Raw genomic sequence first — 25953 nt, 5'->3', positions numbered from 1 at the left:
CAGGAGGCCAATAATCATATATCACAACCGGCGCTGGCGAAGTTGTGTGCCTGACGGTTCTCCTCCACACAGTTCATTTCTGAGCTTGTTCTTTCGCAGCCAAGGTTCTATTCTGAGCATCGCATCGCTTGAGCCCACCTCCAGTGGATATTAATGTAATAGATCATCATGGCAGATGGCTCTTAAATGTACTGATAGCAACCTTGACCGAGAACTGATGAGAAAGGCCAGGATTAAGGAGCACTCCTGGAACATGACACAGGAAACCTGGAGGCTCTGATTCCTGTCCTATGACTAATTTCCCCATGTTTTACACTGCCACCGGTGAGTCCGGCAGACATCATGAGGAAGCTCCGTGACAGCATCTAATAAAGCATGTTGGGCGAGAAATCACGGCTCCCCTTTGCGCTGATGATCTTCTGGAGAAATACGGTACCACGGGTTACGGGAGGTGGAGGCTGCCAATGCTGATGACACCCAGGCCGATTCATCATCAGCCTGCACTGTGCCAGTGACCTGCTGCTATAAAGGAACAGCTTCCAGGAGGGGCAGGGATGTAGAGCCTGTCTTATTCGTGTCCACTCAGATGTTCTAGAGACGATCATCTGGTTGTGGATTGGCTGTTGTCAAGCCCCGAACACAATCGTGGGGCGATGCAGCTCTCTGTGCACAGGGAGGGGTCTCCGGAGGTGCCCGCCTCTTCGTCTGAGAGGGGCCCAGTGGGCAGGCCGAAGGCCGCAGAGACTGCATTAGCAGTGGTTCAGCGATGAACGTGCAGAATTCACAAGGCCGGGGAGGGTTAGTAAAGGTGGGGGTAAGGGAGGCGGCTCGTTTTAGAAATCTGGTATTTGAGTGTTTCAACATTATCCAAAGTTGGTTTACCGCGTTCTTTTTAATGAACTCTCCGGCACGGAGCAGATGGTTTCTCCATTAGCAACCGTTTGCATTTAACATATTGTGATGAGGTGTGTGCCACATGCCACCGAGCAAAGCAGAAACACTCAGGAGTGACTAATTAAGTGTAAAGACACACATCTCCAAGTACACAGCCCTCCTCTAACTCTGTTTTGTGTTTTTTATAGCTCACTGTTTTACTTGCTCAGAGTGCTTAAGTCTGAACGATGAGACCTGTCTGACAATTATGGTAATGCTAAAATTACGTTTCTCCTCATTCTTTGGCCACACTTTTATTATTATTATTATTATCATTGAGGAGGTTATCATTTGTGTGCCAGAATTTCCTTCATAGGTCAACCACATTTTGTTTTTAAATGTTAGAAAGCTCGTATGTTACTTCCAAGCCCACCAAGCTGCTTATTTTAAGAAGCCCACTTTGCCTTGAAAATATAACATAATATATAATAGAGATGAAATAAGACTACTAACAAAAACATGGTGTTTTACAAAGAATGACTAATTTTAATTGGGTTTTGAAAGTTATTTCTTAGTCCTGGGTGGGTAGCTCAGTTGGTTAGAGCATCGTCCCAATACACGAAGGTTAAGGGTTCAATCCCCCGTCAGGGCACATATAAGAATCAACCAATATAAGTGAAACAGCAAATCATCGTTTCTCTCTCTCAAATTGGTAAATAAAAATTTTTAAAAAGTTAAATAAAAAAGAAAGTAATTTCTTCCTTTTGTATCATATCTTCTTCACCAGTGGCCCACTCTAACAAGCTCAGGTAATTTTCCCTTCAGCTGCTAACCCTCTGCTCCGATCCCCTCGCGCTCATGGATTTGTCTCTGAAGTGAAGGTGCTGCTTCATGTCCGTGACCCTGAGCTTCCCCAGCACAGAGGGCGTGTGCTGCCTTTCCGAGGCAGACTCCCCAAAGCCTTCTGGGAGAAGCACTCAAAGCGGCATTCGTCATTGCATGTGGTAGAAGTCCCAGACTCTTTTTCTGTCTCAGGTGACCCTGGGACAATTTCTTCTCCATGGTGCTGACCGAGAGAGTCAGCGGACATTACGACTCTGTCCCTGTGAGTCACGCGGACAGTGTTAGGACAGTGGGATGAAACAACGAATCTTTCATAACTACGGTTGTCTTTTTCAAGAGCCCTGCACATAAAATGTCAGAGCTGGCTGCCCATCGCTGGTGGGGTAGCCACCCTTCTGCCGCCCAGAGGAAACGGGGACAATATGTCTGCATTTCTCCAGAACTCAAGGAGCCAAGCTCCGAAAATCTGAACAGGCTCTGATTTTTTTGTAATGCCCACTTCTCATTTTCATGGGGATTTCTACCAATGGAGAACTCTAGAAATAACGGGCACGACAAACTGAGCCTACTGAAGTCTTTAAAGGGAAATGAAACACTTCAGATCACAGAAGTGCATTAATGAAGCTATGCTAGAGTGTGAACTACATGTTAGTATAAATAAAACTCAGTCCAGCAGCACAGAAAAGAGGAGTTTGTGAAAGGAGAGAAAACACTAATGGTTAACATGGATAGGGACAATACGTGGTAGTGAGACTAATAAGAAATCATTGAAAACAAAGCAAAACTGCTTCTAAGTCACAATATTCTATTGTAAGTACCATTCCTGGGATCATAATAATAACCACTATTCATTTAACATGTACTTAAATGTTGCCTACATTAATACTATTTATAATAACGCATCAACGTGGGTGCATTTGTTGCATGTGATAGATGAGGGGACTGAGACTCTGAGATATTTTTAAGTTATGTACTTTTTAAGTCTATCAAGGAGCAAGTGGAGGAGCCGGGATTTGAACCGAGGTCTACCTGTTTCAAGCCATTCTGCGCTGCCTCCCCATAGAAACCGGGGCTGGTTAACAAGCACCTACCTCAACTTAATATTTCCTTATTTTTGTTTGTATGAAAAACTGTGCTGGGGTACGTGATTTCCTCTGGCATCTTATTGTGGTAGGGAAATAATACTGGAATCTTTACATCTGCTGTTGTTAGCAGCAAAATCTAATGGAATGATCAATATCAAGGAAAAGGGCAAATAATCAAATCGCAAAGAAGCCTCTTGGTTTAAACTCATCAGTGCTAAGCAAATATTAAACGTGTAGCCCCGAGAGATATCCCTTTGTTTCTGCGGCACTCCTGTTTTCCACAAATAACATTTATGTTTAATGAAAACAGGATTAACTTGGTATTGAAAATTGAGCCAGTCATTCAGTCTGATCAACAACACGCAGTCTTGCAAACCCACATTTTACTCAATACTTCTGTGTGTCTGGAACCAACTTGATTGTGAATAAATTTTCTGGATTTATCTAGATTTGGGAAGGGATAAGAAAAAGGTGTCTTTCTAAGTGAGCACTAGTATTAAAATAGGGCATTAGATATTTTCAATCATTAGATACTATTCAACAATTTGAGCTGCTTAATAAAAACAGTTTCATGTGGTTCAACCTAACATATGGAAGTAATTGTTAGAAATAACCTTCATGAAGGAGAGATTATCAGAAGGTCCTCTAGCAAGCTTCCTGCATCCCAGAGGTCTTCCTCCTTCTCCCCTCCCTGCCGTTGCCATAGCAACCTTGTGCACGTCCCAATCACTGCACAGAGCACATTGCTTAGTAATTGTGAAATGTCTGTCAACCCATCCAGATGGTAGCAACTTGAAGGCAGGAACGGTGGCTTTCCATCTTTGTATCTCTAGCAACTGGTGCCCTGCCAGGAACTAGCGAGCACCAAGTACTTAAGGGCTTACATTTATCGGTGTGGTATTCTGCACTTTCCAAAATTCTTGAAAGGCAGGCGAGGCAGGTACAGTAGCCCTCCTCCCCGAGCCCCTTACACACAGTTCTGCTTTCCATGTGACCGACAGTGGTCTGAAAATATTAAATGGAGAACTCCACAAATAAACAATTCATGAGTTGTAAATTGCATGCCGCTTTGAGTAGCGTGATGAAACCGTGCGCGGGCCGGGACGCCAATCATCTCTTGGTCCAGTGTCTCCATGCTGTCCCTGCTCCCCACCCGTTAGTCACTTAGCAGCCCTTTCAGTAACCAATCTGCGTGGCAGTACCGCAGGGCTTGTGTTCAGGTGACCCTTGCTTTACTTAATACTGTCCCCCAAGCACAAGAGTAGCAACGCTGGCGATTCAGATATGCCAAAAAGAAGCTGTAAAGCACTCCTTTAATAGAAAAGGTGAAACTTCTCTACTTGAGACATTGGATCATCTCACATTATCACGTGAGAGGTGAGTACAGTACAATACGATATTTTAAGAGACAGCATTCACATAACTTGTATTACAGTATATGGTTATAATTGTTCTGTTTCATTGTTAGTTATTGTTAATCTGCCACAGTGCCTCATGTATAAATTACACTTTATTGCAGGTATGGATGTATAGGAAAAAACAGTATATGTAGGATTTGGTACCATCTGTGGTTTCAGGCATCCTCTGGGGGTCTTGGAATGTATACCCTGTGGATAAGGCAGGATACTGTATTATTTCCCATGTTACAGTTTGAGATTGGAATCCAATATGATCTGATTTCCAGTTAAATGATGCTTTTACTCCCCCCCCCTTTTTTATTACCAGTTGCCATGTTCTCACAAAGCTTATAACATCATTTCTATTAAATAAACCTAACTGGTTATTCTTTTCTTTCTTAAGCCACCAACAAATTATTTTTAAAATGGCAAAATGTTGCATTGCATTAACAAATTTAATCAAATGGTTACTGCGAGTTACAAAATGAACTTCTTTCCTCTCTTTCCTCTTTTAATTACAGTGTATTTCCAACACCCTCTGGCCTAGTTTAAGTTCCATTCCACAGTCTCCGTGCTGCTGAGGTTGAGAAGGTGGTGGCCCGGGTCCCCTTCAAGGGTAGCGCTGCAGACTGTGCAGTGTGCTTGGTCTCTTCTTCTGTATGGGTCATTCCGGAGCCCAGAAAAGACCCCTTCTTATACTTACACAGTGATCTGGTGACTTCCCGAACTCACACAGCTAGAGAAGTGGGTGGAGCTTTCCCAACCATAGAGCATTGAGTGGTTCCAGGGAGCTGGAGAGGCTCCTCTGGACCAAGAAAGGCGTGGTTTCCACCCTCTGTTTCCTCCCATCTGTACTGAGCCACCAGGTGGGGCAGCAAAAAAATGCTTCCGAAGTGAATGTAGATGAGATTTCTCAACTGATCTGCTCGCCCCAGCTAGGATTGCAAAAGTAGGCAAAATGTTGTTCAAGATTTTGCTTGCATCTTCAAGATTTCCTGAGAAGCACAATATTTTTCCTTTCTTTCTTAAAAAAAAATGTTTCCCAAAGGAAATAAGATGTTTGCAAGATATTTTTGTAATAGACTCTCCATCCAACACCTTACTCTCTACACAATGATCGTGGGCATATTTTCCAGCTCTGCTGGAAAGCTCACTGAAGGGTCAAAGCATTGTCCTACAATACCATTTAATAATGACCTGAATGCATTTGGGATCTTACATATACATACGAAAAATACTTCCTAGGTATTCTGGTGTCACTCAGAAACATCAGCGCTGCTGTCAGGGAAGATAATTATTGCCATCTGCTGATTTCTAAAGATATATTTTGTACTTGGGCAGAAACTTAAAAATGTAAAATAGTAATGTACTTTATTTGTGGATCATCGCGAGGCCAATTTACTCACACATTCACACAAACACTTATCCTAAGTTTCCTCCCTCAGCTTTTCATGATATCAGTCTCATAATTCTAATTTCCCGTAGGCCATTACCACACTGAAGCTAAAATATGAGCTCATTATAGTCTCAGATCGGTCCCCCTCTCAATTTCTAGAATATCAACCACACCATCACAATTCTGGCTCCCCAGGATGAAAAATTTGGTCGCACCTTGTAGATACCCATATCTCTCTCCTCTAACCCCCACTATCGCTGCCCCAGACGCCCCCAGCCCCCCGAAATGGGTCACTGCTCTGCTCTGTGACTTTAAAGGTTCTTACGCATCACAAATACAGGAAGACATTTTGTTTTCTTTTTTGTTCTCTTAAAGGGTTTTTGAAAGTTTGGGAAGAGATTAAGCAAATAGGAGTTATGGGAGGGGCCCCGAAAGCTGAGCTGGATCTCACCTTTGTCCTTCCAGGGGGCGCAGGGCTCTGAGCGCCCAGGTGAGTGTTATGGGTGTGGACGCGGGGGGACGGGGAGACAAATCTGAGCCTCTCTGTTTTGTTTTCTACTTTTTCGTAGAAAAGCAGAGGAAAAAAGGAACCTCACTGAATGGCTTGCCTCTCTTCCCAGTATCTGGTTACTCTAGAGCCTCCAAACAGCTGCTGCCACATTTAGTCCAGAGTTTGTGTTGTTATTTGCAGGCGACGTGGCACAGTAGGAAAAGCTTGGGCATCTCCAGAAGGAGGGCCCTGGGTGTAGCTTTGGGAGGTGGTTAGAATTACCCGGAAATGCTGCAGTGAAGTAAGGCATGGACTTGGAGAGCCCTCCCACCTGACCTCTTAGACATTGGCCCGGGTGAGTGTCCATCCCAAGTCCGGGCAGACCCAGTCAACACCCACGGGGCTGGTGACCCGGCGTCCACATTTCTCTGGCAGTCCTGTGCCAATGCTGGGCTTCTGGCCTATAAGCATGACTGGCTGCAGTGAGGTGCGGGTCCTGGCAGCCATCAGTGGGGAGTGGGCTGTGGGGTCCCAGGAGAAAAATGGGGGCCAGTCAGGGGCCTGGATGGCTCCCATACACTTTTACCTCCTTGGTTGCTGAATCCAAGAGACAAACATCATTTGGAGACAACTTTGAGACAGATAGTGACATTGGGAGTTTACTAAATATGCATCTTGAGGATGAGAGGAACCCATTTCTTTTCACTGGGCTGGTCCTTACCCAGGGGGAAAACATTATGAATCAGAATTTCTGGTCTTAAAAGCACCAGTCAGACAAAGAATTAAAAAAAACAATGCTTGTCTAAGCAGGGTGGTATTTATTTATCCTGCATACGTATGTATTGCTCTGATGAATCTCATTCTCTAACTTTGGACAACTGGTTGAAGCCTGCAGCTTTGCCATTCTGGTATATTAGGTAAAGCATTACCAAAAATACCAGGCTTAGCGCTAACTCCCTTGCAGTCTTACGTAAGGAGGACACAAAAGTGGCCACAGGAGGCAAGCGGACAGAGCGCAGATACTTAAAATAGTTGGTTTACATGATGCTCAGCAGGGTTTTCCACCGCCATGCACCCATTCCCTCAGTCCACATGTGTGCACCCCGCTGCATGCCAGGCTCATTGCTAGGCACCGAGGACAGATCAACGAGTACAAAACACACATTCCATCTGGGTCTGAATTCTGCTCACGCAACAGCAGCATCCTTGGCTAATTTATTTAACCACACTGTGTCACATCTGCAAAAGAGGGAATGAGATTAAATTATTCCAAGGGTGCTTCCGTCCTAAAGGAAGTGACTTTGCGTGTGGGGCACAGACACTGCCCCTATAATCCCAGTACAGGAGTTCACCACGCGATCTGCTCCCAACCCGCCAAATCACTGACCCCTTAGGCGCCCCCTCCCATCGTCCCTTGGCCCACCCTCTCCCCATCTGTTCCCTGCTCCCAGCAGCGCCAGAGGATCTATAATTACCCATGGATGTCACCCATATGTTGTAACAGCTTCACTTCCCTGATATTCTGGTAAGACAAAGAGTAAAAGCAGCCAGGGCAGCAACACAATGCCCACACAGGCCACCCCCTTGGCGGTAGGTAGGGTGAGTGCCACCGGGTGCTCATTCGTTCCTCCCTGACACTCCCAAGGGGCAGGAGGAAAGGCAACGTGCATCCAACTGAAGTCAGCCTGTGGCTGCAATGCAAGGGAAAAAATGAAAGAGAATACATTAAGTACTAGTTAATCTCATTTTCCTTTAAATACATGATTTTGGTTTATTGGTGTAATTAGAGTTGGAAGCGCTCACATTCGAGAGGGAGAGGCATCCTCCGGCATCTCTATTTCTCTCTAAAACGCACCAGATTGCATCGGTTGGCATTTCATTTTTTACATCTTTGCTGACTCTTCCATCACCATTTCTCCAGATTAAAAACAAAACAAAAATATCCCTATCTATTCCAATACAGGGCTTAATTTCCTATAATATTTAAGTGCACAGTACTCCCCAAGGTTCAGTAAATAAGAGCAACAATAAAAAAGAAAGGTATTCCCTCTGAAGGCTTGCCTTTCCCTAAGAGAGCCTCATTTTTTTTCACCTAATGTAGTAACACTATAGGAAGGATGATAGCTAAAATTAGACCTTGCTCTGAAATATCCATCTGTTCTGAGCAGTGCAAATGATTCACACGCATGTGCACACACACACACACATGAGATGCCTTCATTTATTTCCCCCTATCATGTGAAGACTCCAGCGATATTGCATATTGAAGGAATCTTGTTACCCCAGAAGAGTTCTGTGAGCGCTAATTCTTCAGCCGTGTTCATAGATGTTTTTGGTTATGTAAGTTTGGGAGGCTCTGGTAAGTAACGTGGAAGTATTTCTTTACTGTCGGACATCTCATGTGCTAATCTACACGCAGTGGCTCTCCCGGAAAATACTGCAAACATTTCCCAGATGTATTTGGGCACTGCGGCCTTCGTGGGGAGAGTGACCCTGGGAAACACGACTCCAGACGAGCCCCCCCATTTCAAAGATGAGGACACGGCACTTGCCGTGGTTGGGACTGAGCTCACGGAGTCAGCGGCACGGCGGGAGCTAGCACCCATTTCTCTTGACTTGTAGCCAACGTTTCCTTCTAAAACAAGACCAATAATGATTTCGAGATCCTGACGTTTTGTCCTCTCAACACACCCCTAGCACAGTATCAGTTGTCCTGGGCACCCGTCAGCAACAAAGAGCTGGCAGAGCAGCTGTCCTGACCGTAGAATATTCTGGATTGGCATCTGTGCAGCAGCCGGATGGTAAGGCTCCTAGACCACATATTTAAAGCCTCTATCTATTCATTCAGTGTTTTTCAAGTAGAAGTTTGGAAACATATTCATTTATCAAAACATAAGTGATTTTATTTTATTATTATTATTTTTAATCCTTACCCTAAGATATGTTTATTGATTTAAGAGAGAGAGAGAATGAGAGAGAGAGAGATCAATGTGAAAGAGAAACACCCATCAGTTGCTTCCCTTACACGCCCTGACCAGGAATCGAACCCACATGGTTGCGAATGTGCATGGGACGATGCTCCAACCAACTGAGCCGCTGGCCAGGGCAAAGCACAAGTAATTTGAAAATTTTCCTTTCTCCCTTTGCCATGGAATGACCTTGTCGAGATACAACTTTGTTACCTACAGAAAAGAAGCAGAAGAGCAGTCATGAGTTTACGTGCAGTTAGTTCCAGCTAAGCTGACCTATTTAGTTCCAACGGTGGCTTCCTGAATGGGAATCCAGAGCTATGTTGCAATGAAGTCACCTACCTGTCTCTCCACACAATCCAGTCATCACGATGACTCCTGCGACCTCAACCCATTTGGTATTGTGTTTGCAGAATGAACAGGTGTGGCGTCTGTACTGACCAGCGGTCAGACAGATCCGCAAAAACTCTTACACTGAATAGCAGCCGATGGCATGACCTCCTGGTGTGCTAGGGAATATCTCTGGGCCCAGGGACAAGCAACAGCAAGACCTTCTAAAGATGCCGACCACTGAATTCAGATAAAAAAACACAGCTGCAGCCCTGGCTGGTGTGGCTCAGTGCATTGAGCACTGGCCTGTGAACCAAAGGGTTGCCAGTTCCATTCCCAGTCAGGACACGTGCCTGGGTTGCAGGCCAGGTCCCCAGCAGGGGGTGCGCTAGAGGCAACCACACATTGATGTTTCTCTCCCTCTTTCTCCCTCCCTTCCTCTCTCTCTCTAAAAATAAATACATAAAATCAAAACAGAACATGGCTCCAGAAGTTGGAGGAACCGAGTGTCCCCCTGTTCCCCACTATTTGGTCTTGTAGATGGAGCTGGACTATAGCTTCCCAGGCGAATGGGAAGTTAAGCGAAGAAGGAAATCATTTCACTGTTTTATGATGTGGTATTTTGCCTAAGTATCCTTATGCTTCTTAAGAACGAGACATCTTTCCTTTAATGACCCACTAGTTTAAAAAAAATCGATGGCACCAGGGAATCAAGGATAAAGAGACAAGCCCTTAAACTGAGTTGTTTTTCTGCACACTAACGAAGTTCATAATTTAATTGGAGGAATTATTAGATACATTCTGTCCTTATAATGGCGCAAACCTCCGAGGAAAATGAGCTGCTTATGCATATGTTCTCTTTTTAATTCAAGAAATCCTCCAGGATGTGAGAAAATACGCTCTGGATCCAGACGGCACTCAGTTGTCCACTTAAAACCAGTTCACACCAGAAATCTTTATTCTAAGTGTTTCCACTGGAGTTAAAGAGCAACCCTCGCGTTGCCTTTTTTATGCTTAATTGTGGTTACTGAGCTTTTCACTTGAACACTCTTATTCGCTGAACTTCATTCTCCTTTTAAAAGAAGAGCACATTCGATTAAAAAATTCTGGATGGTGGAATAGTTAAATATCCATTTCACTTGGAAAAAACTTGCAGGATAGAATCGTTGGCTTCAAATTTATGAAATTCTGTTATATGAAATAGGCAGATACTTATGTCCCATAGGTTCCAGGGGAGGATGTGACCTGATAGTCGATATTGAAGAAAAAAAAAAGCACATTGTCTTCAATTAAAAGATTAACTTTCTTAAAATAAGCTAAGGTAGTTGGCCATTTCCAAATTTATCCATTAATATTTGCGGCTTGTTTTCCGTTGGATGATGGCCGTGAAGCAAAAGGAGTTGCTGGCATTGAAGGTTTATGGGGAAGTATGAGAAAAAAATTAATGCTGAGAAAATTCAGTTCATTTACTTACTTTGTCTCCCCTCACACAATGAGAAACTATCCCCACAATTTTATTTTAGTGGTAAACCCCCTAGACCTAACACAATATGACAAATTAGCCCCATCATACATTATAAAGTTGATGAAAATGAGGCAGGGAGTTCAGATAAACACAGAACAACTTGGTCTAGGAAAATACCAAGCCGAAAGTCAAGGAGAGGGCCACTTCCAGAACATTCTGAGATGAGCAGAGCTGCAAGACTTATTGGGAATTTCCTGGGTCTGCGGTATGGACCGAGCTCACTTCTGGCTGATGTAGCTATAAAAGCATAATGAGAAAGCATAAGGTTTTGTAATTAACAGCCTGATTTTGTCAATTCAGTATGTGCGGGATTTTTTTTTTTTTTTAAATCATGGAACTGCTTGGGTCCTCAGTTTTCTCACCTGTACAATGAGGTTAAACACCACCTACCTCACAAGTCTCCAGGGAGGATTGATGGAAAGAAGCTACCTGACAACACCCTTATAACCAGAGTGCTATCCAGGTGTGACGGGTCATTACTCAAATATTAACGGGAGCTATTAGGGTTTCCTTAACTCATTCCCTTCTTCTGACTCCCTCCTGTTTCTCAGATTACTTCTCAATTTCCTTCAGAAATTACCTCTTAAATGACAGTATTCCACAGTTCTGCAAACGTTCTATAAATGACCACAGTCATCTATAATTATAGGGGCAAAACCCTATCATATCGATGCCATCCATTCCCTAAACTTCACCCATCACCTGCAAGGTGATAAGATCCAAACTCGTATATTTTCGACTCCGACCCCTTTCTGCAGCACCAGAGAAGTGTTTTCAAATCCTTAAGTGGACTCTTCACAGGGATTCTGGCTAATGTCTGGCCTGCAGCCTTCTTTCCTTAAAATCTGATTGGCTGCTCATGTCCTGTGGGCGGGGTAAGCAAATCTCAAACCCTGGTGTTACGATGGCTCTTGGGGACTCCAGGGAGCTTTCTGGACTCTCGATCTGAGCATCAGAACTTGGAGTGATAGGTGTCCCACGATGGGGCAGTGGCCCGGTCCGCCTGGCCTCTCCCTGCAGCTCCTTGAGAAACGCAGCCCTGCTGAAATATCCTGTAATCCCACTGCCTCAGAATGCTCCTCACCTGAGCTTAGTTAATACGTGAGAACCTATATAATTTTACATTTCTCATGGCATGGGGGACTCAGAGGCCCAAATGTAAGAATCCTTCAAAGCTTCTTGGAGATGCTGAAGATAGAAGAGCATCTCCAAGGACTTGTCCTCTCCACCACTTTCCAACTGTTTGGAGTTCCTTGCCATGGTGTGCTGCTTTTAAGCATCATCGGCCGCCTAAAAAATCCATTCTGCCCTAGCTGCTGGGCATTCTAAAGCACATATTTCAAATCACCGTGCAAATGCCACATCCTCATCAAAGCTTTTGCTGGGCTTTCCGGATTAAATTAGCACGCCCTCTGTTGCCAGCGCACTTTGCACACTCACACGGTAAAAGCACTCACCCCCTGTTGCCCTCCTTTTCTGCTGGCGTGTCTGTGCCCCCCTGGACATCAGCTTCTCATGAGCACCAGTGACACCTGTGAATCTCCCTATGTCCACTGTCTCACCCAGCGCCTGGCCCAGGGCGGAGGGTGAGTATTTACTGGTGATGGAAAGAAGGTGTTACAAAAGCAGAATCTGTTAAGCAGTGGTAAAACCCAACTTCAATAATTAGGACTAATTGGGAAGAAGGAACGCATGCCAGACCCGATGCTTTGGCGCCTCTCACACGAGAGGTGAGGAGTAAATATTCTGGTGGATGTACTCAAACTGTGGGTGGGAAACACGCTTGGAGCATTTGCAGGATGACTGGTAAGCCTTTTGTAGTCGGCAGATAATTTTTCCAAATTATTTGAGAAAATACTAAGAATGCCCTGCTGCTTTTATACTTCTAAAGTCCCCCGCAGCATTCTTGCTTGCTTAATGTCACATATTTCTCTATTAACCATTGGAAGCCTTGATTCAAGAAAGTCAATTTCAACCTCCTTTTGTCCTAATTACAGCAAATACTAAGGTGGTGACTCAGACAGTGAGGGTTTACAGACACATCTGATTCCTCCTGGGAGTGGCAGCACAGGGGCCCTCCTCACTCCTGACCCCCAGTGGCTCTGTCCCTGGGCCCTTCCAGGCCCTGGGATTAGACAGGGACAGTGTGGCTCCAAGCTGGGGCAGCACCAGAAAGCTTGTGGAAGTAGGGTTTCCGTGCTAGCTCTCCGTGGCTCCCTTCTCGGAGATGAACAACAGAGGCACTGAAGGCAAAGTCAACTCTGCAATCAGTAACTGAGAGCCAATGACCTGTAAAGAGCATGGGTAGGTGCAGTGTGGGGTAAGACATTGGTAAACACCACTGAGGAAAATTACTGATGGTTCTGTTTAGGGATATTGTGGAACAAGGCGGGTAAGAGGGATGTGGGTGCAAGTTCTCCAGGCTACGGAGAAAAGTGCTCACAGTCCTGTTCTAAAGTTCTTGAGGTTAAAAAAGAGTTTCTATGATCTGATGTTGGAATCAGTATCCTCACTCGTTGCCGACAGCACACCTTACAAATAAATTAGCATATTTTCATATGCTCATTTGTCTTTCAGATTTCATACTTCATTACAATAAACCACATCACTTCCTTGAAACCGTTCACCTCAAAGAAGCAATAAATAAGGTTGAGTTTATAGTCTATAAAATCGATGGCTTTGACAAATACAATGGTCAACTTTCCCATTTAATTATGAAATGCTTAGAAGGAAACAAAACACATAAAAAATCAAAACTTTCCATGTGTAACTAAGAAAACATTTCAGACCTTCTATTTAACAGCCCATGAGTTTAACTCACCGTCAGTATGGAAAGATGTTCAGAACAAACATCTCCTGTCTATTCCTCTCCTCACCTCTCATTTGGGTAGATTTTATTTATGCATTAGACGACCTTTTTGGCCATTAAAACCATCTTGCTTCAGCAGTTAATTAACACAAGTACCATAATTTAATATAGTTAATGCTACTTGATGTCCTTTAATGTACCTTCCATTAGTGATATTATTGTAGTATTACCCCGTAAATTAAAATGAGATCAAGACTGAGAAAGCCACTCTTTAATTAAGGCGCTGGCACGCTTGACTCGTCTATTATTCATTAGAGAAAATCAGCCTGATTTACTGAAGGAGGACATCCATAAGTCAGAATTAGTCCGTGAAGATTATTAGGCTGATCGGACAATGCCAGGACTGCTGAGTCCCCGATCGCCAACGGCCGTCTTTCTCCTCTAGGATCTTAATAAACACACAGTGAGAGGAAGGAAGTGGCGGCACAATAAGCACGTAGCCAGAGAGAGCTACGATATTTATGATGGGGATATAGCGTCTGTTACCAGTCAAACAGGGACAGATGTGTCACCTGCTAGAAAGAACCTACATGTGACACTCGTCTTATGACAATCGAAACATTGTTTTTACACCACACAGTAGTGACAGGTATAAAGCACAACCACCCTGTTCACTTGTATGCAAAAAAGAAAGAACTGGAATTCACAGTCAACTCAAAGGTTCTGCAACTATTTTGGTTTCACAGCTTAATATTTCAAGGTGAAAAATCTTGGATTGTCTGTCCACAATTCTGCGGCAATTTCCCTCCCTTCCCCAAATAACTCATGCCAGTTCCCACATTCTAGTGGAATGACAGGCAGAAAAACATCGTTACAATGATCACATGTAGGCATGGAAAAGGCATGTTCATTCAATGTTGTGAGTAAATTCCATGCATGGAGGAAGGAGGCATTGACAGAAACCACTCTTTTGGGAAGTTTCTATTTGTGATATTCTTGAAAAGGAACTTTTAGAACTTTCTTTTAGAGATCATCAATGAATGCTCCCACGGGTGATGTGCTGTGTAAGAAGAAGACAGACTAGGCTGAAGTGTTCAAGGGTAAAACATCTCCCAGCTTCTGTGCGGAGAGATCTGTGATGTAGGCAGCAGTTCCCTTCAGTGGTTCCGCGTTCCTTATATAACTGAGTAGCTGGAGACACGCCCGAGCCTTCAGGCCTTGCTTCTTAGTCCCTCCCCTGAGACTAAAAATACCCCATCCATCTGGTGCCTCGCACCGTGCATGCCAACGTCAGTTTTGCCCCGAGGAATTTGGACAGAATTTGGAGGTAACAGAAGGGGACCTTAAGGAAGGGGCTCACCTCTCCTGCCCCTTCCTCTCTTGCCTGGCTGCTGGCACCCCAGTGATTGCGGACTGTTGAACAGGAAAAGACAGTGGAGGTGAGTCCCAGGGAGAGGAGGAGGGCCCCTCCAAACTCCACAGAGCCAAGGAAATGCAGCTGGGGGACACTACCAGGATTGGGGATAAGAGAAAAGTGTTGCATCTGGCGGGATTTTACATTTCTGACATACCATCTCTGGGCGATAATGTGTTTGACCCCAGTAGAGAATGCATAAAAACCTGTAGCTTTAAAATATATTTCCACTCTTTTAAAAATAATCAGAATGCACAAAAGTGAATATGCAATAAGAGAAATATGCCCTAACAATGGTTATTTCCCAACCCAAAACCTTCAAAAGACTGCCTTCTATGCACGTGGAAAGGGAGGGTGGGGGAGTTGGGCTACAGGGACTTTGGCTTAGGTTAGGGGTTTCTCCAACTGCAAGGAAACTGATCTAGAGAACTCTACCTAACAATGTGGGTCCCACGAGGATCTAAATTCACATCTCTGCTTACGAAGTTTGACCTTTATTCTTGTGGCTGCACAGAATACTAGGTGCTTTGCTGTGGAATGCTATTGTTAATAATACCAGCATCAATTATTTGTATATATTACAGGCCCCCAAAATAAGACCTTGGAAACCGGTTGGCTCCTGCTAAGATATTCATGGACATAAGGGCTGCATTTCGCCACAGACAGCAAACCCCTGTGTAAGGCTATGCTTCCTTCTGGACCCTCAAGGGGCCCCGCTCACACACGGACTGTCTGCTATGCCCTGGAACCCATGAGCTCACTACTGTACCATAGCATGTTCATCTCAGAAACGTTACTTCCCTCTAAAGATATCATTGCCCTCCATGACCAAGACTGGTGAAGACTTTTGAAAGAGGTTCCATTGCCAAAGATCCTTGACTCTTCTGGGGGGAGCATGAAGCTAGACCAAAGCTGTAGAGTAGACATCCACCCATTTCTGCCACTTTCCAGAGTCCAGACTCTGGAACCTTGACCCCCGCCCCCCACACTGAGGTCATGCCCGTTACACCATTCTGTGTGTCCACACTGGCCCATCCCTTCATAGCAGTGACCTCTTCTTCCTTCCAGCACCCAAATATAACAGCACTATGATCAAAGACGAGTTGAGACAGGTCTCCAAAACGCCAGGGAGCCTCAAGATCTCAAGATCCAGCATCCGAGGACTGGGCTGCCCTAGGAATGCTGGTTAATAACCCTGCCTTACTTGTTTAAATTTTATATGTAATTAAACCTATATGATTTATGTACCATTCATATTCTTATCTTCATTATTCTGATTTAAAGCTATCCTTGCATTTTTAGAATGATGACTGCTTTGTCTTGGTCTCTCTTTTTTCCGTTTTGCTGTTACTTCAATTACCTTTGGTTTTTCCAACTCATTATCTCAAGGTCCAACCTCCACCAGTTGGTTATTTTGATAACATACCACACTCAAAAATCGGGTTGACAATCTCCACTTCGGTGGTCCTGGTTCTCATTATTGAAGTTTTTCATTTAAACATTTTCCAAATACTTGGAAACCTGCTCAGTTGTGTCTCTGGTACATTATCAAAATCAACAACATTTGAACAGCTGACCCACAGCATGAAGGGAGCCTCACTCAGGTCCCTATTTCAAATTGGCACATGTCTTTTTAAGACAATAGCATCCAAAAAACCTGAAAAATATGGCTTCCCTTTTTTACCAAGTGCATTGTTTTTCCTAAATGCTTTTGGTTCTGATTTAATACATTTAAAGAAATATAGCTTTCGTTTCCAGAGATGTTTTGTACAATGTAACAAAAGAGAGTCTACCATGTTGAAACCCTCTCTTGCATTTGAAAACAACAGAAAGATGTATTTCTTGTTTTTCAGCCCCTTTTCTAAGATGCTTCCCCCACCCTGACCCCGCCCTGCCCTGCCCACCTTTTGTTTAAATTCTAAGAAATCCCACCAGGTTACGTCTAATGACAGCAAGTCTGGGGTCACAAAAGGCTGCTGAGTCACAAGGGTCTCACGCTCCCCAGGACCCACCCACAGGCTGGTGTTCCTGAGAAAGTGTGGCAGTAGAAAGCGACAAATACCCCTCTTCTGCTGTGGGACCCACGCCCTGACATGTTTTGTGAATCCCCCATTCTCATCCGCTGGGACAGACGCTCTCTTACCTCCCATGCACCTTGATGTCTGAGATAGCGTAGAAGTAGCGTGCCAGGTGGAGCTCGTCCACGTATATTTCCCCAACGGCCGGTCTCAACAGCCGGATCCTTAGGTCTGTGACTGTGAAGAAATCTCGGAGTTTCTTGGTTGTATCCAGCTGCCCGTACAGAGAAGCCATATTGCGTAGCCACGGCCCAGCAAAAAACGCGAACCTGTCTTTGATCTCAAAGTGGATTATTTTGCTGTTTGTCATATACCCCGTGGAGTACTCTTCGGTGCAAATGATTTCTAAGACTGTGTGCTGGGATAAATCCTTCACGGATTTCGGGTCCATGTGAAAGGCGTCCAAGCAGTCTGTGGCGTAGTACTGATAGGGCTGCCATGTTCGCCCGTAATCCAGAGATTTCTCCAGGATCATCTGGTCTGGGCGCCCCGACTCGAAGGTGATGACGATGTTGTCTGTGAGCTCGATGGTTTTGCTCCAAGACAGAGTGATGTTAACCTGGAGAGGCTTGGGGTAGTCCTTCCAAGTGGCAGACTGCCAAAAGGTGGAGGGGTGTCTTCCTTCAAAATCAAACATCAGCTCAGGGGGATGTGCCAACTCGGGGGTGCTTGCGTCACACTCGTTATTGCACATGTAGGGGTTGCCCTATGGGAGAAGAAAAAAAGAGGGTGCGTCAAAACACGGGCTTGACCCAAGTCTTGCCATATTGCTGTCGCTGAGGAAGAGGCTAGGAAAAAAACCTGTTTGCACTAATCACTTTTATTTGCCCTAACTGGAATCTCCTGCATAATCACTTTACAAAAATGAAAAAGAAGAGGTATGATAATTTTCTGGTCTTGTTGCCTTCCATGTGCTTTAAGAAAGGAAAACAGTTTATTTATCCCGTATGTGCTAGACCCATAATGTGGTCCCAAAGCACAAAGGCACCGAGCGACTGTCTCATAGCTCAGTACCGCCGTGTCCTCTCGGAAAGATGCTTCAGAAAAAGCAAGGAAATTTCTGCATGCCTCAAGGACGTTCCTCAAGAGCGCAGTTCTTTCAAAAGCCGGTTTTCAAGCAAAGCTTTAGAATCAGCAATGAGCTGTAGATACCTGTGTCCTGTTTTGGGAAACAACACCCCCATGCCACATTCGGGCTCCTTTTGGCTTTGCCTCAAATCCATCATCCTTACTGGGTCCCTGCTCCATCAGGCCTGCTTTGAAAGCATTTACTTTGTTCACCACAAATCATTAGGATGTGGTGTGCTACGGGCTCTGGGGCTTGGTCCAAACATCTGCCATCTCGTTAGCTAGAGGAGCGGGGGTTGCTCAGGGAGGACTTGGGGGTGGGCATTTGCTCCAACTTAGAAGAACAGGAAGTTCCAGCATAAAATTAGGAGGGTGTGGCAAAGAGCCAGGGACCCACTGCCTTGTCACTCTGTGCTGGCCATAGTCAGCTGTCTACAGATGTTGACCATTATTACCGTTTTCCCTCTCACGAAGGCTACTTCCTTCACAGTCCGATCCAACAGGAAGCTGGAAGTCGGTCTCCTTGCCCCCTTACAACTAGCAACCACACCCAAGAGATGCTCTCAGGTTTCATCAGGAGCTTCTATGGCAAATGACCCGATCCCCGAGTTCTGTTTATTTTGTATTTAAGAAAACAAGTGGCGTCCTTTGGAGCCAACCACACAGGTATTTCTGGCTGATCCTGTCCTGGGTAATTACAAGAATCGACCCTCTGACATTGCCTTTAGGCTTTCTCTTGTAATTACAATTAGATCCCCCCCCCCTCTTTTTCATCAACTGGGAGCTTGCCACCAGACCTGCAGCGTGCCTGAGCTGGGTCTCACATAATGGTTCTACACTGTAGACGTTGATGCTCAGTTACCAGCTGACATGTGTGAAACGGGAGATGGACATTGGAGAGCAGCCGCGGCGTCCCCAGAGGTAACCTTTGCCTACCCCGTCAGCTAATACTTTCCCTCCCTCTTCCCCATTAATGCAACTGAACCCCGACACCGGCAACAGGTTTGGGGGGCTCACGGAGAACTGAGAGGGGGCTAGAGAAAGAAGAGAAGGTCCGTTATCTGAGGAACAGAACTGTTTCAAAAATACATCCAAAGCATCAGTGATAATGGAAATGTTGCTGTACTTTGCTCTCGAATTTCAATTCCCTATTCCTGATCCCAGCGTCTGTGGCACTATTTATAGTAACCCCTTCAAAAAGAGCGGAGAGGGGAAAATAAGTTTCTGTTCCAGGTGGAATAAAGCACCAAATGTATTATTATTTAAACTCTTTTAAGCATAGCAGAGAGCCAAATGCAAAGCTCGGCAAACAGGCAAAAGCTTTTTATGGAGGGCTATAAATATTGTGGAATCTGTCGGCATTTATACATTCTAAATATATGTAAGTGCACATTTTACTGGAAGGGGTCAGATTTACTCAAATCACATCTTCATTCGCAGTTTACTGAAAAAACATAGTCCCTTCAAAATCTATCAGCCTGTAGCCATCTGCACGATCATTAGGTTGGATGCTTCACCTTCCTCCTGACAAAAGCGTCTTCATCTGAGGTCAAGGGTATTGAAACCCAGGATAGCAACCCTGCGGGATCGCCTACGTGAGCTATCAGACATCTGCGGTAAGTCGTGTTGAAAGATAGCATTTCTTTGACTTCAGCAAAGATGCTCAACACTTCTCAGAGGGAAGAGGGCGCAGAGACAAAGGCAGAGACCCAGCAGACTGGTTCTGGGAATAGGTCAATACTAGCATACCTGTCTCAGAGAATGTGCTTGGAGGTGTCTGTCTAAACAGCATTCATTCCTATAGTCCATCAAAGGTGTGGACAATCAGCACCGTTTATGTAGCATTTATGGGTCAGACACTTGACTACATTACCCTGGTAACCCTTTTCATCCCTACCTTACAGAAGAGGAAGCTAAGATGCAGCGAAGTGTCAAGTAACTTGCCCAAAGTCACATAACAGAGTCAGAAAGGGGCAGAGCCAGGACCCTCTCCTCCTGCCCCTGTCCTGGCCTGTTCCACTCCCAAGGCAATGGCTTCCCCATGATGCAACCCAGCCTGAGAGCAAGGCTGGCTGGTACAAAAGGAAGGGCCTGAGACCAAAAGAGTTCGGGAAGTGCAGCCAAGGTTTTGTGTTAGAGAGCCCTCGTGAGCACTATCGTGCATCTGAGGTGCCATAAAGTGAAACTTTCCTGAGCTCATGCAACACCTAGTTTCAAAGCTTCTCTGACCACGGGCCCCCTTTTTGTCTTGGGAACCCCTACTTCTACGGCACGTAGCCAGTGTTCCGAAGAGCACCCTTTGAGATCCTCTGCTCTGTACTGCTCTTAAAACGGTAAATATGTGAGTGCCAAATAGCTCTGCAAAACCCAAAGTTTTAGCTCTTGGATGAAGACATGCTCGCATAAAACAGTCAGTCCCTATTTTTTATCACGGGGACACACTTCCGCTGGGGCTGAGCAGGACAGCCAGCTCAGGGTGAAGGCTGAGGTCAACATCACAGTGTCAGCTGTCCAAATGCATGCCAGGACAAGGAGAAAGTTGCATTGCTTTGCACTGATCTGGTGCTTTAGATGCCTAAAACAATGAGAGGAAAGCTTCATGCCTTTGATAATTGCCTACAATACTCAATATTACTGATTGCCTGCTCCATCACTATATTTAAGGCCCTGGTCTGGGCTCCCAAGATCCAGCAGTAAACACATCTGCATCCTTGCTTTCAACAGAGCATCTGTCTTAGTTGGAGGAGAGGCACCAAGTAAACAAATGTATAATGTTTGATGATGTTACATGCTATGGAGAAAAATAAAGCCCGTTAAAGGGAAAAATAGCTTTGGAGGAGGGATTCTGATTGTAATTTTATATTGGGAGGTCGCACAGAGCCTCGCCTCGATAACATGACATTTGAGCAGATGAAGGACGATTCCCAGTTTGCACTGGCGATGATCGGAGGTTGACCAGGACGGTTTCGTCCTTCATCTGACTTTTTTCTTCTTAGTGGTAACTTTAACAGCATAACAATTTATTGAAATTGATGAGTAAATAAATCGTTTTACATGAGAATCTAAACCAAATGATTGCAGATACAAGAAAAAAAGAGAGAGAGAGAGAGACAGAGAAATCAATGACACTTCTTATTTCTTACTCATGCTCTTTGACGAGATTAATGATTTGCTGGCCATTAACATAACTTACTGAGAGACAATGGCATTGAGAGAAAATCAGCAGGATAAAAAATATTACTCTGGTCTCCTGAGAAGAAAGCCTGCATTTCAGGTGAGAAAGAAAAGGACAAAGGAGCCGAAAATGTTCTTGTCCTAGAAAAAGAAAGCCCGAGGAGAGACTTTTATGCTAAAATATTGAAAGTAAATATTTCACAGGGTTGTGATCTGTAATACTGTTGTTACAGAGAATTATCAATATAAAAATAATTGCTGTTAAAGGGATTAGATTAATTACATTTTCAACTACTTCAACCCCGCCCTAATCCTCTCTAATACCATCAACAAAGAAATTTATATAAGAAAACAACTTCCCCCTACTTGTGAAAGCAAAGAACTTCTTGCTGCTAAATCCAACAGACTCAGGCATTAGCAAGTATAAGTAATTATTTTGTAGCCAGCAGGCAGCCTAAAATAGATCTCAAGCCCTACAAGCCGCAGATCCTTAACTGACTGTGGACAAAGCAGAAAATATTTATGGCTGTGCTGATAATATTTACACCATTAAGACGCCTAAATAACTAAACAGATATGCCTGCTAAATAGTTTTTATAACAATGAAAAGAAGAAGGTTGTGATGTTTCATGTCATTTTAAAAAGAACATTAATATTTTACCTCTGGGAGAATGGAAGTTAGTTTTTAATTAGCACTTTGTAGCCAAAGTGGAATATGTTGTTATTCTTCCCTCCTGTGCTTTCAGAACTTAGAGGGATAAATATATTTTTGAGACATGCTTTCATTGTTTCTATTGATGAAAATGCCTTCCTTCTGACAAATGATACTTTGAAAAAAAAGGAAAAAAACATCCGTTCACCTAAGATCTGCTAGGCCCTTCACAGTTTAAAAAAAGAAAAAGAAAATCCTACATAAGCAGCATCAGTGTGATACTGGCGGTTCCTGCCATTTTGAACTTGCCCTTCCTAGCCATGCTCATCGGCAAACTACCGGGAAGGACAGCTGGAAACGTAGGGGATTCTCACGGGGCGGGGGCGGGGGGGGTTGCTACTGCAGTGTAAGGTGCATGCCAAGCAAGCATGCATGTACGTACAAGTGCTGGTGAGAAGCACTGGGGGTCATACCCTGATGGTGAAAAACTCATCAGGGCAGAGCGAGCTCACACTCATTTGCATCTGACTAGTCCTTGCCTGTTTCATCGTGACAGTAATAGGAAGACACAACGTTGTAGAAAGAGCATTCTGGGAGGGCAGCCCCCACCTGCGCTCACTGCGACTTTGAAGCAGGGCTCCGCACGGGTGGAGCACGTGCCAGCTAACGAACCTCCAGCACCACACTCTGATCGCCGAGTCACCTGGACCGGGCCACCTCCTTTTCTCCTCTTTCACGGCAGCTCATTGGGAGCCAATGAGCAGGGCAGTCTCTGGGAGGTTGCTGATTGGTCTCTTTACATCAGAGGTGTAACTTTGGGTGGGAGGGACCCTTGTTCTAGTCCCTTCTTGGACCTCCTAGGTCCCTCCTCCCTACCCCAAGTCCCATCTATTCCTGGATCCTTGCTTGGCTCCAGGGTGAGAAGGCGCCTCAAGGTCATGTCTTTTCTGAAGACACTACGCGGATGGGAGCTGATGTCGGTGGTCATGCTGGGGTCTTAGAGCTTTGTTACTGGTGTTAGGGAGGACAGAGAGACATCAGAGCCAGAAGGAAGGACCATCCCAGAGAGCAGACATCCGTTCCAGAAATCTGAAAGGTAACTGTCCGCACCGTGAACACTGACAGGCCTTGATGACCACAGTGATGGGGATAATCCTGTGTGTCCTCAGACAGGAAAGGACCACAAGGTGGCAGGTTCTGTGGACACAAAAGGCAGCAGTCCCTACAGATGGCAGCGCAGTCTCACTTGTGACCTGCCCCGTTCGTTGGCACATTGGGTCCCGATGTGGGGGTAACGAGATAGGCTGAGTATTAATTACGGGACTGTCCCAAGTTTAGCTATTCTGAAACTACAGAGATAAAACTACGTACGGATTTGTCAGAGCGGGAATCCCAAATTTTTGTCTGGGAAATATGGCCACGGTGAGAATGAGAGAGGATAAAGAGCTTGTTTTTTTGAACTCTGAAGTCAGAAACTGACTGCTCTGTTTTCTAACAAGACCCCTTGCTCATCCCAAAGATTCCTTCCCGGCATCAACACGGGCTCAAGACCTGAACCTGCTCCTGGTCAGGACTAACACCATGTGGGCTTTTTAACTCGGGAATGAAGACGGGAGGGCTTAACCTTTCTGCAGTGAGAACACCCGGGAGCCACATCTCAGATTATGGGCTGGGAGAGTCATCTGTGTAGAGCCCCGCAGAGGATTATGGTTAGGGTTTTCAGACTGGCCAAGGCTTCACAGGTCAAGGTAGACCAAGCTTCTAAGAAAGAGCCAAATACGTTCTCAAGCCACAAGCCACAAAAATGGATCCTCTGTAACAATCTAAATCATCACTCTGCATATACTGAAGAAAAAATAAATATTAATGGAATCAAGGGGGATTGGAAGTGAATGTCCACAGAAAAACACTATAGTAAGATGACACTATTGTAATTGGTAGGAAAAACGCTTTTTAAAATTTATTGTCTTAAAAAATAGCACTTAAAAAACTTTGGGACAATATTTTGTCTTGCCCTGGCTGGTGTGGCTCAGTTGATTAGAGCATCGTCCCGTAACCAAAATGTTGCGGGTTCGATCCCCAGTCCAGTCGCGGAAGGGAGGCAACCAATCGATTCATCTCTCTTGCATCCATGTTTCTCTTTCTCCCTTCCTCGCTCCCTTCTTCTCTCACTAAAACAATGAAAAAAATATTTTGTATTCTAGGTAGTCTCAAAATAGATCAGAAAACAAACACTTAAATCTTAATAATACAAAACTGAAGCGAGCTATCTGCGTTTTAGGTGAAAATAACTTGAGGGGAGTTAAAAATCACGAGAGTGGGAATGTTGGGAGTCCTGACGTCACCATGCAGGGTAATTAGATGGAGCATTTTGAATTCTGAAAGTTCTGACTAGATTCTCAAAGACCGTTTCCTTCTTTCCTCACACAAGGAAGCAAGTCCAGGGCCCACCTGAAGTCCATTTTCTGAAAACCACCAGCTGCAAGAGGATATAGAAACACAAATGCACCCCAGCTGTAGGTGTGTCCATGAGAAGCAGGAAGACGAGTTCCTCATGTGGCCCTTTCCAAAGCACCGGCTTCCCTGACCACCCTGGCTTCTTACACTCCGTATTCCTGTCAGACCCCTCTCTTCCAAATTCAGTAGCTGTTCATTGGGTATCTACCATGTTAAAAACATTGTGCAGAACACAGAAATAATACAACAGAATGTTTGCAATGTAGTAGCGGAGAGCAGACCAACAGAAGCAACAATCTTGTGTTTCCCAAATCAGGTACTAGTGCTTCTAGAGAGAATGCACTGGACATTCTTGAGTCACCACCAACACCACGCAACCCCTCAGAGTGCCCAGCCCACCCCTCGGTACATAATTAATTAAACATATTTTTACAGTAGAAACAGACAGACATTTTATGGAGTACAATGCAAAACAGAATTTGTAAGCATTTTTAGGAAAAATCACAAAGACATTTCATGCTTGGGACACATTAGCAGGTAGGGGTCAAAACCCACTGGACAGGGTAGGAAGACGGAGGCATCAGGAGGGCTCGGCTTGGTGACAATTATTCCATTCCACCCCAATCCTGCACGGGAGATGTCACCCAGACTCCCCTGGAGTGGTTGTAGCAACGCCAGCCTTGCCAAGACTGAGATGGTGGTTTAACCATCCCAGCATCAAATTCAGCTGGAACGTATGCACCGCGCTCCACCCCTGTGGTGTCTTCCATATACTAACATACACTCCTCACCTTTAAAAAAAACAACGTGGTCTGTTACCTCCTTCCACTACGTTATGACACATAACATGAACTGCAGTGGCGTGTACGTAAGAAACACCCGGTGGGTCCAGTGCCCGCCCTTTGGGAGCTCTGGCTCAACAGACTGGGTCGGACCCAGGAGCCTGTGTGACTCTGACGCAGAAGCCTTCGGGACCACGATAAGCACTGGTGTACTGTTTAGTGGGAACAAGGCTCTGGGTTAGCTCGGCCTAGTGGTAGAATCTCCACTCTACCACTTAGCTATGATGTCGTTTTGGACAAGCTACCTTTGTTGAGCCGTGATTTCTTCTTCTTTGAATTCAGTGTAATGATATATACTTCATGATATTAACTTGAAATAAAATTGCATGATGCATGTTAAGTGTTTAGCATCTCCTAGGCATAAAATAAGTGCTCAATAATGAGTAGTTAGCATTAAATATGTTCCACCTGTTTTCCTTGACTTGCGAATGGCAGCACATTCTTCCATTTTCTGAGCAGGAAACCTGGGAATCATTGTGTACTCCTTCTTTCTCCTCAATCTGTTCACCAACCAAGTTCTCCAGACGCAACCCATCACCACAGCTTCGTGC

At 44.8% G+C, this 25953-nt stretch overlaps 1 protein-coding gene across 5 annotated transcripts in view; it reads right to left on the bottom strand.

Moving 5' to 3' along the window:
• The window catches only part of NTNG1 (netrin G1), a 257442-nt gene that overhangs the window by 107836 nt on the left and 123653 nt on the right, over nucleotides 1-25953 (bottom strand). For all 5 annotated transcript variants that reach the window (XM_053915207.1, XM_053915203.1, XM_053915206.2 and 2 more), the window contains exon 3: nucleotides 17275-17915. In XM_053915207.1, the coding sequence (XP_053771182.1) occupies nucleotides 17275-17915 (641 nt within the window). The remainder of the gene's footprint in view (nucleotides 1-17274; nucleotides 17916-25953) is intronic.

The sequence above is a fragment of the Desmodus rotundus genome, chromosome 12 (assembly GCF_022682495.2).
Source record: "Desmodus rotundus isolate HL8 chromosome 12, HLdesRot8A.1, whole genome shotgun sequence".
Lineage (NCBI taxonomy): Eukaryota > Metazoa > Chordata > Mammalia > Chiroptera > Phyllostomidae > Desmodus > Desmodus rotundus.
The sequence above is the reverse complement of the archived record's forward strand: the minus strand, read 5'-3'. Positions and strand labels throughout refer to the sequence as shown.